General features: G+C 39.4%; 1 protein-coding gene across 1 annotated transcript in view; it reads right to left on the bottom strand.

Annotated features, from left to right (window-relative positions):
• LOC124594812 (CTP synthase) overlaps positions 1 to 13210 on the bottom strand; it is an 85585-nt gene that overhangs the window by 32396 nt on the left and 39979 nt on the right. The window contains exons 8-9 of the mRNA XM_047133253.1: positions 12567 to 12655; positions 4393 to 4530 (exon numbers count right to left, since the gene is read on the bottom strand). Coding sequence (XP_046989209.1) covers positions 4393 to 4530; positions 12567 to 12655 — 227 coding nt within the window. The remainder of the gene's footprint in view (positions 1 to 4392; positions 4531 to 12566; positions 12656 to 13210) is intronic.

The raw sequence follows: 13210 nt of genomic DNA, 5'->3' as shown, positions 1-13210 counted from the left end.
GTTTGTTTTTGTTTTCCTATTTTGTCCGAAAGCTTATACAAATTAGTATTCTTTTTCATTGTGCCTTTCACTGACTCAACGTCTTCTCTACAAGGTGAGTAGGATGCTATGCTTTCTGTAGTGTTCTTAAATTCATCCTCGTGTACTATTTCTTGAAAATTTTGGAGAAATCATCATAATAAAAAAGGAAAAAAATACAACACATTTTTTGTAGCAGCTCTTCTGAAGTAGAAACGAATGAAACCTTCCACTAAAATAAATAAATAAATAAATGAAAGCATATGATCCAGTACAGACTCTCCTCATTCTGGTTGGAACTGAGTGAAGCACTGCTTTAGAAACTGTAAAAAGACTTCTCTGATGACAATCCAAGAGTACAAACCTCCATTCCACAACATTGCAGAGCTGTAAAAAAAGGTAAAGCTGTCGTCAAACAGAAGACTGGTTTGAACACTACAGTGCTTTAATGGGCAAGGTCCTCTCGGAGGTGGTACACCACTGCCTTACTCTTGACGTTTCATCTTACTTACACAGTCAGTCACTTGGGGAGCTACAGTTTAATGTGGACGCCGATGATGATTCTTGGTATTATTCACTTTGACGAATACCGTCAGAAGAGAAAGAAGTGATCAATGACAGATTAAAATTCAAGGAATGACTGAATATTGAACATATGAGCTTTGGATTTGTAGCCTAGCAATGGCATCAGCCAATGAAATGGTGTAAAAGAGTCTAGAGTGATGGAGCCTGTTTGTCAAGTTACTTCCATACTTTTCTATGAATTCATAGGTGCAAATATGTTTAAACTATCTCAAATTTGTTACTCTCACATAAAGCTACCCACCATAAAATTCTTTATTTCTATTCTGTGAATCATGAAAATTAAGCAACACATTTATCTTTCCATGAAGGGATTTACATACAGTCCTTAGCAGCACATCTACATTGTGCCTTTTCTACTGGATTTCATTGTTTGAGTTTGCTGCTGGGTAAAGGAGTGTTCATGAAGCAAACGTGTCTATAACTTCAAAAATAAATTTGTATTATTGGTTTTGCTGAACTAAACACAGCATATCAAATGCATAAAACAATCCAACAGTCTGTACCTCTGATTCTAAAGAAATATTTGCAGTTAAAACAGTGATCTCAGTGGAGAAATTAATTTTAGTTATATGAGCTATACACCAATTTATCTTTCCATTACATTTTCTAAAACGAAAATGGTGATTTCATCAATACTCTAAAAAGTAACTTTATTACTGTTCGTACCCAAAAGGTACAGGGTGTCCATAATTAGAGTTCCAGTTTCAAAACACTGTAGAAAGAGAACCACAGCTCAGAACGACATCAAATATGAACATATTATTGACAGAGGGGGAAATGTCACGTAACAAAACAAATTTAATGAAAATTTGACCAACAGATGATGCCTCAAAATATGCTCACCAACAGATGCCCAGTGCATGAGTGTTCCTCAGTTAGCATCCGAGGTGCCCAATGTGACTGTCTCCATGAAGGATCACATGAAGTTGATAGAATCCGTGCAGGATACAGTGGCCGATGCACTGTAAACAATTTTCATCCAAAGCACTTTGAGAGTTAATTCTTTTGCTCAGAAGGGGAGGCTGATATAGTTTGCAGACTTTTGGCCAGTCTGAGACAACAGAATCGAGGTGCTCGCGCTGTAATATTTCTCAAATGATTTAGCAGAAACTATATGCATTACTTGCACCTTTATATGTCCGCTTCTTAATGATGTGCCCACCACTTCGGTCATAGTCATTATGATTTTGTATTTGGTGCATATTACAAAATATGTTGCTGTGTATGAAATTTAGCTAACATACTGAATTTTTCTTTAGATTTAGGTGGAGGTCTCTATCCCAAATCTCGAGAAAATTGGTTTTGTGTAGCACACTCATTTGCGATCATGTGCAACAGCAATAAAGCCAGAATGAAATATCCATAACATTCCTCATATTTCATGAATGAAATAAGATACTGAAACACGATTTTGGCAAATGATAGCAAGCAAAGAGAAGAGTATTTCATCATATGGTTATTATGCGGAGCGTCATTATCTACTCTGTTATTCCACCAACTACAAACTTTTTTGATGAAAGAATGTAGTTTTAAGAGCCATCAATAGCTTGGGAAATGAGAAATGCTGTGGGTTTTGAAACGTGAAGGAATTACACATTTATTTTTGTACCGAGGATGCACTTTTTCATCGGCTGTTGACTTTACTTGACCTCAGGTCCTCACTTAATAAGCTTAATACATCACTGTTTCAGAATTCTCTTGCAATTGTGTTCTGATCAACAAATTAGTGAAGTGACACTGTGTAAACTCCACTGTGTTTTGGTGGAAGTAGCAAATTCTAACATGCCAACAAGAGAAATCTAGGTTTTACTCAAAATTCATGACTCACGACACTTCTCTGAAAGTTATAAATGGTTATCAAGGCACGCGAAAATAAATAGCTACTGTTGTTATATTTTCAGCAGAACTCATTTTAGATACGAGCCAAAGCAGAGGTGACTGTGGATCCGTTTGAATGGTCATCAAGCAAATATAGGTGTGTACGGGCTCCACTTAATATTTACAAAAAATGTGAATGTAGGCTTCAGTTTAAAATGGTACTTTCCCTCCAGTGTTCAGCATTTCCCGTAAACCACCTGCCTGCCATCTCACTGTTACCACCCTCTGCACACATGCCCTGCCGATTTTGCATCTGCCGAGCACATTATTCAACACACACTCTAAAGCTATTTAAGAAGAGAAGTGACTGTGCACTAGTGGCCCAGTAGAAGTTCCAGACATCAAGTCTATGAAAAAAGGCATTCGTCTGATGTGTTATAGTCTGTAGAAAATAACAAAATTTGTAAAGACAGCTTCTTTTGAAGTGCAATGTGGCAGAGGGACTAAAGCAGTTGATCTGACGTCTGTGGAAGATGTGGCCACAGCATTGCAAGTGGGCTTGAGTGGCAGTTTGGAAACATGTAGTGCATGCGGAATTGCCTGAACATAGGACATGCCGGTGAGCACTGTGCATGGAATGTCCTGCATTGCTATCCACACAAAATTAGCCATGTTCAGACATTGCTTTCTGTTGACCGGGCAGCAAGAAAAACATTCACTTTGGAATTTCTTGCTCACTTGGAAATGGACAATGACTGGCCATGGAATATTCTGTGGACAAACAAAGTCCATTTCCATCTCCAACAACATGTCAACATGCAGAATTGAACATGGGCAATGGAAAATCCACATGCTTATCAACTGGCACCACTTCTTCTGCGAAGGTGACTGTGTGGTGCAAGTTGACGGCATTGATTTTCATAGGGATGTACTGTTTCGAATAGATCAGTTCTACGGGTCCTGTTACTTGTACCACAACCAGTTAACACTATGAGAGTCTTATTCACACCAACATCATTCCTACTCTTCAACAGTGCCAATGTCTGGGTGGGATCATTTATATGCAAGATGGCACTACTCCACACATTGCACAGCCAGTGAAGTGGCATTTCAAAAATGTTAGAATATCAGCCATCATTTCTCTACAGCCTAGTCATCCAGTTAACCTGATCTTAATCTGCGTGGCTTCTGGCTATGGGGCTGTCTGAAATGTGTGTTCATGCCACCACTTACGAACATAGCTGAACTGAAGATGCGCTCTGTGCAATGCATTCTGAATGTGATCCCCGAGACCCTCCGATCTGTTGTAGAACATGTTGTTTCTCGATTTCAACTTCTGGCAGAAAACGGTGCACAGCATGTTGAGAATGTCTTGCATCCGCCTCACAACAATCAGAAAGCTATGTCATTTTGCTTTTATGCAGTTTTTGCTAGCAGGACAATTAAAGACCTATATCACTTTACTTTTTAGGCAGTTTTTGGCCTCAGGACAATTAAAAACCAATTTTTCCCAACCGACGTGGTACAACCACATGGGATGGGCTTACCAAACCAACAGTGCCACAGCTGCCGACTGCAGAAATTGTAATATCAGGCGCACTGAAAAATACACACTAGCAACGTCATCTACTAGTAAATTTTTTATTTAGTTTTTTTTGTTTCACCACATTTCCATCTACATCAATAACATGCTAGTAATTAAAATTTGACCTCATTGCGAGGATTGATTCTCTGTCTACGGTGTTTTGAAACTGGAACTTTAATTACAGACACCCTGTACTTTGAACATTGGTAGGATACCAACCTAAACAGTAGACAAAAAGAAAAAGATACTAAATGCATACTAAAGGTCTTTGGTACTTCTCCACGAAATTGGAAGAAGTATATGTTCCATAACACAAAGAGAATACTTAAAAAGAGAATGCTAAACAGATAAATAAAGACTACAACAAAGAAAAAAAAACATGGTACCTTGCAAATTCAATGACTGCTGCCTGCAGGCCCAAGCAGATGCCAAGGAAAGGTTTTGCACTTTCACGACACCATTTACACGCTGCAATCTTGCCTTCCATTCCACGTTTGCCAAAACCTCCAGGCACTATCACACCACTGAAAATGATGCACAGATAGTTTTCAAACTTATAATTTTAACATCATTACTGTAAATTGGAAGATACATGTCAGAAACAAAATGCACTGAGTTTACGTACCTGTCAATATGAGAGTGAACAGTTTTTTAATTCCAAAGATTGTAATGGCAAGTCCTTATATGTATATATGCAATGGAAGAAGCTAAGGTAAAACCTCACTCTATAACTGAGATGTGGAGTGACTGTCAGGCATATAAACAAGACTGAAAATGATGAGAGGTGGTTTCATGTGGAGTGGGCAACGAGGGGAAGGAGACAGGAATGAGGGGAAGGAGACAGGAAGGACAGGGGGAAGGTTGAAGTTAGGGATGGCTGACAGTGGAGAGTGAGGCAGCTCATGCACAGGAAAGGAATGCAGCCCCAGTAAACTCCCTGTGACACAGGGGCAGAGAGGGGGGGGGGGGGGGGGGGGGGGGAGATTGCACACCACACACAATGATGAAGAGAGTGCTGAGGTAGAGGATGAGGGATACTGTCGGAAGGATGATTTAAGTGTAGAACGAATCAAGCAAGAACCTTGGCAACATGGACGGAGCTAGCTTAAGGCCAAGAGGTTTGGAGGGCCAAAGGATGTGTTGTACAAGGCTGTAATCAGAGTGGGAAAGAGTGAATATCAGATAAGCACAAAGACAAACAGACAGATCTTCAGGAGGAATTAAACAATTCTTCACACACAGAAACTGTATCAAAACACTATTTATTACACTGTACCTTGTCCTTTTTTTTACAACATAAATACAAATCCTTTAGCACTCTGGCTGTCTGTGTACTTGCAAATTATTCCATTATATGTTTGCACTCCAATCACAATAATCATTCAACAAGCTAGCCACTACTCGATTACTACTCCAAGATTACAACAAAGCAAAGATAATATACCATAATGCAAGGTTACCTCCTGCAGATAAAATTAGAATCAGAAACAAGTATTATAAATTAACTTATTTCACAAGCACTTTACACTAGCATGGTCACAGACAGCTCTAATTGCATAGTACTAACACGACCCTGTTTAGGGTTTACGATTTTGCTAATACTCTCTCATTTCCTTAGTTGTTTGATTTTGGTTCTTCTTATTTTATGTCTTTATAATTTTGGCTTTTTCAGTTAAGATACCAATATGGGCAGGTCACAGGACTCTCATGAGGTAGCCCATGTAGTCTTGACAAATAGCAGCTGTTGGCATGACACGAGTGTTGGAGGTTGCCGTTACCTCTCGTTGTGCTTGACCTGAGAGCTGTTGGTAGCGGCATTCCCCACATGTGCCGAGACGTGCCCAGCTGACCCCACCTGTGGCTTCTGCAGTCAGTCAGGAGACCTGGCCCTTCACCTGCACAGTGTTGCCTTGTGGACTTGGCTGAGCTCGCTGCTGAGTGGAAGGGAGTGCCTCTGCAGTGCCCTCTGGATCTTCTGTTGGTTTTGATGTGTTGTCAACTTGAAGTGAAACAAACTGGGCCTAAGTGACCTCTCGTAACACAGTCATGCACACTTTTAAAGTCTTTATTAACACATCTGTATTCAGTATTCTAGCTGTTGCTACAACATAATGAGGCTCGCAGTCTGTCCTTTCTGCCAATCCATTAATCTCTGTAAAATATGTTCCTCTCTTTTTTCAAGGCATACATGTTTTAAAAACAGTTTTGAGTCCTCTGTCTCATTTGGTTTTCCTGTCTCATCCATGATTTCTCCTCCATTCTTCGCCGTACCCTTTCTCTGTGCACTTTCCTTTAATGGTATTTTGGTCATTTTGCTTCAGTTTTGGTAACTTTCCTGTGATATTCTGGGCAGTTTCCTCTTCTTTAATAAGGTTATCTTCCTCTTGAAGATGCTGTATCAAACTGCAGTATGTTGCATTATCTATTTGTGCCTGCTCCCCACAGTCTTCTTCTACCATGCAGAAGTACATCTATTTCAAGCCACCGTATGGTGCTTGGTAGAGGGTACCTTGCACTATTATTAGCATTTACTTTCTTATTCCATGTGGAACTGGAGCAAGAAAAAAATTACTCTATATGCCTCCACAGAAGCCCCAATTTCTCTTATGTTCATGGTCCTTGCGCAAAATGTACACTAGCTGCAGTAGAAACATTCTGCACTCAGCTTCTAATGCTGGTTCTTTAAATTTTCTTGATACTGTATTTCGAAAAGAAGGTTGGTTTTCTCTCCATGGATTTCGATTTGAGTTCGTGAAGCATCTTCATAACAGTTGCATTATGAGCAAACCTACTGGTAACAAATCTAGCAGCCCGCCAGTGAAATGCTTTGATGTCTTCGTGTAATCTGACCTAGTGGGTGTCCTAAACACTTGAGCAATACTCAAGAATGGGTTGCACTAGTGTTCTACACTCAGTCTCCTACATAAGAAACATTCATGAGTACTGTTCAAGTGTTTAAGACCTCCACTACGTCAGGCTATAGGAAGATGTCAAAGCGGTTCACTGCTGGATTTGTTACTGGTACATTTGCCCATCATTTCTCCCAACCAAAGTTGACGATCTTCCCTACTACTGCCTTACCTGCTCTTTCCACTTCATATAGTTTTGTAACATTACACTACACACTTCACTGATGTGACAATATTAAGCAGCACACTACCAATGCTGCAACTGAACATCATACATATAAGAATGTTTTTCTTACTCATCTGCACAAACTTACATTTTTCTACACTTAAAGAAAGTTGCCGTTCTTCACAACAATTAGAAATAATGGCAGTTATCTAGAATCTTCCTGCAGTCACTCAATTCCCACACACAACAGCACCGTCAGCCAAGAGTGGCAGATTGCTGCTCACCCTATATGTCAGCTCATTTATGTATATAGAGAACAAGATCAGTCCTTATGTGCATAGAGAATAAGTGGTCTTATCATATTTCCTTGGAGCACTCCAGACAATCTCATCTGATGAACACTCGCAGCCGAGAACAGAACACTCACCGCCGAGAACAACATACTAGGTTCTATTACTTAAGAAATTTTCGAGCCATTCACATATCTGGGAACCTATTCCACATGCTTGTACCTTCATTAACAGTCTGCAGTGGAGCACCATGTCAAACGTTTTCTAGATATCTAAAAACATGGAATCTGCCTGCTGCCCTTCATATAAATGCTTCCGTATTCTCTATCATTTTCTTTTTAGATGTAATCATCTGCTCCCTTTCACCCTTCCACGTCTTCATGGCATCCACATCTTCATGGCATCTTCCCTATAGTTAACCTCCACTTGGTGTTCAGTCATTCCATCTGCTTCTAATATGCAATACATACAAACATGGTGCTACTAAACTCTCCATAATATACCTTTATCCTTGTATTTTAGCTACACTTTTATCCACTGGCTGTACATTGCTCTTTTCTTTTGGCCCTTTACTTTGCCTAGGTCGGTATTCACTCCGATTTTTTCACTCGTACCTGTAGTTGCTTCAGTTTAGTCTTTTTTTCATAAGCCTGGGTCCATTTTCGGAGTTCCTACTTAATCATCAGCTTCTAAATCCTCTTGTCTGACTGTCTTTTCCCAATTCGTGAGATGATGGCCATAAAAAATGATCTACACTCTTTTTTAAATTTTCTCCATTGTTGTTCTATAGTTTCTTCCTCTTTTCTTACCTACGATCCTTTTCATTTTATAAATCTTTTCTTATCCATTGCCTTTCCTTCTCTTTCTTCACTTTGTATTCCCATTCTTGCCAAAATTTCTGCCACCATTCTTCAAAACTGAGTTCACTGCACTTCTTGCTTGTTTCAGCCGCAATGAGTAGTTTCATAATAGTTCACCCTCAACAATTTGAATAAACACCTAAAGTACAGTTCCAATAGAGCTGAACAAAGTTCACTTTGGATCGTCACCTGTATTTCACAATCCAAAAATAATACAGTTTCAATCAAACGTTTTATTCCAATACTTCTAAGCAAAACTGCAATTTTGTTTCCTATGAACTTACTTCTTGTAGTCTTTAACTGCTGCTGCTGCTGCTGCTGCTGTTTCCTCCTCTTTGATGCTGAAGGCTGCTCAATCACAATCTCATGTTTCTTCCATCATTTAAATCATGTGAAAACAATTCATTTATTCAGTTCACCATTTGTTAAACACCGCCCCATTCCAGCTATGTGGCCTGCAACACCTTCCCCTCCACATGATAATGGGGATCAGCTCGCCTGTTGTAGGCACATGCCTCCAGCACTTTTATGATGCCAATTTTAACGGCTCTCTCAGTTTATCCTCCCAGTTTTGTTCCTCACCGAGACTTGCCCAGTCATGGCAAGCACTTTTAAGGCTCTAATTGTTGAGGGAACAATAAACACCAGTATAATAAACACAAAGTCAGAAAAAATACCAATCATTAGAAGGAATTAAATAATTCTTCACGTGCAGCACTTGCAACAAACCACTATTTATAATAATATAACTTGCTCTTTATCACAATATAAATACAAACACTTCAACATTCTGACTATTCGTATACTTCCAGACCGTTTTATTGTATCTGGCACTCCAGCTGCAACAATCATTCGGCGTGCTAGCCACTATTTGATGCTGCTACTCAAAGACTGCACGAGGGAAAAGATGTCACCATAAGGCAACAATACCTTTTGGTTGCAAGTATATTTCCCATCTCTGTAATTCAGAACAGCTGATGTTTGTGGCAAGGATGCAAATGATATGAGTTGTGAAGCAGCCACTCAAGTGAAATATGTTGTGTTCACCGTGTGTTCAAACTGTGCTGAAGAGCATGATGCTTGCCCATCTAGTGATGGAGTTGGCCGTTCACTGAGATGCTATAGTTCGGTAGCTAAGCCCACACTCTTATTCCACACGTTTTCTGTCTCTCCCTCCCATCTTATTGTTGTGCGGGTTGTGTGGGGAGAGGGGGGCAGAAAGGAAGTATCTGGAAGCTTAGACACAGTTTTGGTCTTGTTTGTGTACCAATCAATCACTCAAACCCTCAGCATTACAGTGAGTTCGTACCTTAGCTCCTTCCATTATTAATTTCCAATACTGGACTGAAAAAATTTTTTTTCAAAGTTGGTTCTTTCAGAAACCTTATTACGAAATTATGGATGGTTTAGTCTTCAATACTGTTTTTCATCATTATGAAATGTCTGCCTTTTTAAGCTCTATGAAATTCTAAATTTACCACTTTTTGACAGTAATACTGATGTATATTTGAATTTAATTAAAAATCTGTGCCAACCCAGCTCAGCAAAAATGGCATAGCACTTAAATTATTTTACTGACATGAAATATCAAATAAATTAAGCAGTCTTTTATGTAGTTTTTATAGTAGTTGGCATCTCCAAATACTTTCACAAACAGATAGATTATTTTTGTAAAGCTTCTTGGATACACTTCCAATCAGGCAACTGCAATAAATTCTGTTCTGTGGAAATATATGAAATAATTCAACTTTTAATGTATGTGCACTGAAAACATAGGTGGGCAAGCACACAGCCTACTTCCTACCATTCACATTTGGCAGCACTTCCTCTTGCCTTAGAGAAATCAGCGATAGAATTATTGGTAACAACAATGGGAACAATCAATATAAGACCCATTCATTAACACAGTTACTGTAATCTGATTAACATTACTTGGTAGTTGACATCTGTCACTTGCCGCTACAATGTTGCCACATCAGCTGCTGCCTGGTTAAAGGTGATATTCAAACACAGCGGGGTCAGTGCTGAAGTGCCGTTACATACAATATGGAATAATGTTTGAAGCCACTGTGATCAGCTATGAGGGTAAAGCTAGGTGCTCTGTTCACAGCTGATTTTTAGTGACACATGAGGGAATTGAGGCAGGCGTATCTTGTAGCCCTGAATTTACACTTGTGTCCTAGCCTAACCACAACCTCCTGATGTGCAGTGCATCCAGGAATTGACAGTCAACAACCTGTTGCAGAACCATTATTCACACTAATTTCATTCACAGTGATTAAAGATGTTCTCTACCAGCAAACTCGAGCCACAAAAATGTCAGTTTCAGCACTAAGAGGGAACTGTAGTTTCTAGCTTTCATTAGTTATCCTCCACTCGCTACATGCGCTACCAACTGCTAAGCACCCTGATTGGCCTTTGTTACAAGTTACAGGCGACAAACATATTCCAAATGAAAAAAAGAATGAGAGGAAGAAAAACCAGTTGCAATGACAATTAGGTACCTTCAAAATATTTGGCCACACACAATGGTGTGTGGAGCCGATCTACTGTAGGCCGATCTCTGTAATGATGATAATTGAATATATGAACACCAAATCACATACTGTGCGGAAGGATCCAGCAGTTTGACTAGGCTGTGTATGAAATGGTACAGCCATTGTACCTATGTTGTTTCTGGCGTGGTTACCATGTCTGATGAAATAGGCCACCTGAAAGTGAACTGACAATTTGTTGTCACAGTCTGGCTATGTTGAACAGTTCGAGTATGACGATGAGCAGTCTGATTGGAGTAAACCAGCTTCAATGTGTGAAGTGTCAACTAACAAGTAATTTTAATCAGACTATAGTTGCCTCACTATTTTTATGCATATGTATGTACTTTTTACAGAATAAACATAAAAACTGAAAAATAAAATCAGACCTTTTTCTGGCCAACTAGCAACGATCCATACAAACATTAAATAACAAGATATGCTAAACTTATACTCCAACAGTCCAGTTACATTAATGAAACCATCACCTATGTTGGACGTAAACATTCAACAACTACTCGCGGATGGTAGGTGGCAGCAGCAGCAGCATTGGAGAGTATATAAAGTGTGTCTGGGATGAGGTAGGAGGGAGAGGGAGGTGAGGGTGGGGTGAACACTGCAGTCATTGTCACAATGCAGAACTGGAGCAATCTATCTGATGTCCAGAAGGGCATGACCACTGGTTTTCAGGCCACGGTTGGAAATATTCCTGAAACAGCCAAGTTTGTAATCTGTTTGCATGCCGCTGTCATTAAAGTATACCGTGCATGGCAAAATGGCACTACCAAAAACTGTTACCATGGCAACTATTGTGCATCACAGGCAATAGATGACGAGTGAACAATAGATGCGAAAATGTGTATGGACAAATAGACGTGCACCAGTTGAGCAACTGACCACCCATATTAACCAAGAGGCCACCAACAATGTCTTTTCAACAAACATCCAACAACAGTTGATGCATATTGGCCTCTGCAGCAGGCACCTGGTTCACGCACCCTAGCTGACTGCTGTTCATCAGCAAAAAGCCTAGAATTTGCATGTCAAAGCTGTAAATTGACATCCACTGATGGTTGGTAGGTGGCCTTTTCAGATTGATCACACTTTAAGCCCCATCAGAGAGATGGCAGTTGGCATGTAACATCTGGAAGCAAACACTCTGCAACAATTGTCAGAAGGGTCCAGGTCAGAGGAGAGAGTGTTATGATCTGGGAAATGTTTTCGTGGCATTATATGAGTGATCTCATCATTCTCGAAGGCACAATGGATCAACACACGAATGAACCTATCTTTGGGAATCATGTCCACCTCCACATGCAGTTTGTGCTTCCTCAACACAATGGCATCTACCAGCAGGACAATGCAAAATGTCACATATCTCACGGCGTATGCACGTGGTTTGAAGAGTACCAGCATGAGTTTACCATACTCCCCACATTTAAACCCAATTGGGAATCTGTGGGACCACCTCGAAAATGCCATTACGCCATCCTATGCTGAAAATTAAAGTGCACTTTTCCTTATGCCTGGGTGGTTACAAGGAAACACTTAACATGCTCCTGATAAAGGTAATCTGAGGTAAGTACGAAGTTCAGTATCCCCTGCCCCATCCTCCCAAATATTGTTTGCAATAATATATACTCTGTTTATTAGAACAATTATTCAATGTAAAACAATCTTTTAAAATTAAATAATACTGTTTCAATTAACAGACCACAAAAGGACCAATAAACGGCACATTCCAGTAATTTTACTATATACTTAATGCTGTTCCGTACTGTTCTTTAAGGCAAGGACTTACTCGCTCTCACACAATTGGTGCCAAGATTCATGATACTTCGCTGGCTCACTGGCTTTAGTAGCTTCTTCTAAATTTGCTGCTTCAATGTACTGAAAAAGAAGTTGCAAAAATATGATTCTCATGCTTTAAAGAGAAATTAACGCAATTACAATTTTCTAATATTTTTATATTGTCATGTTTGATGCCAATAACTGATGATGATATGATGATGATGATGATGATGATGATGATTACAATGACGACAAATTTACGAAAGCACAGGTACAAGCATTCAACTTCATTTTCATTCATTTCCTTCCTTCAGTAGTTCATTAAAATGCATGAATGGTAAATGAAGGGTAATATTTATTTACAATGTTAATTAAGTCCAAAATTAACCAAAACACCACTTACAAAACTGGATTATGTTACACGCAAATAAGCTCTTGGCCATTATGAACAATATATGTATTGAGTCACATTTTCAAAAGTTTAATACGGCTTACAGCCAACAAAATCTTAGTGATATGATCCTCTATTGTACTCTTCTTTTTATCCACCGTTTCAGTAAAGCTCAGGTAGATGATAGTAAATTCTGACGTCATGTGACACAAACTCTTATGGGGCGGAGAAGTTTAATATTGTTTTTGAAAAATCATTATTTG

The sequence above is a fragment of the Schistocerca americana genome, chromosome 2, assembly GCF_021461395.2.
Source record: "Schistocerca americana isolate TAMUIC-IGC-003095 chromosome 2, iqSchAmer2.1, whole genome shotgun sequence".
Lineage (NCBI taxonomy): Eukaryota > Metazoa > Arthropoda > Insecta > Orthoptera > Acrididae > Schistocerca > Schistocerca americana.
Note: the sequence above shows the minus strand (reverse complement) of the source record. Positions and strands in the feature narration are given on the sequence as shown.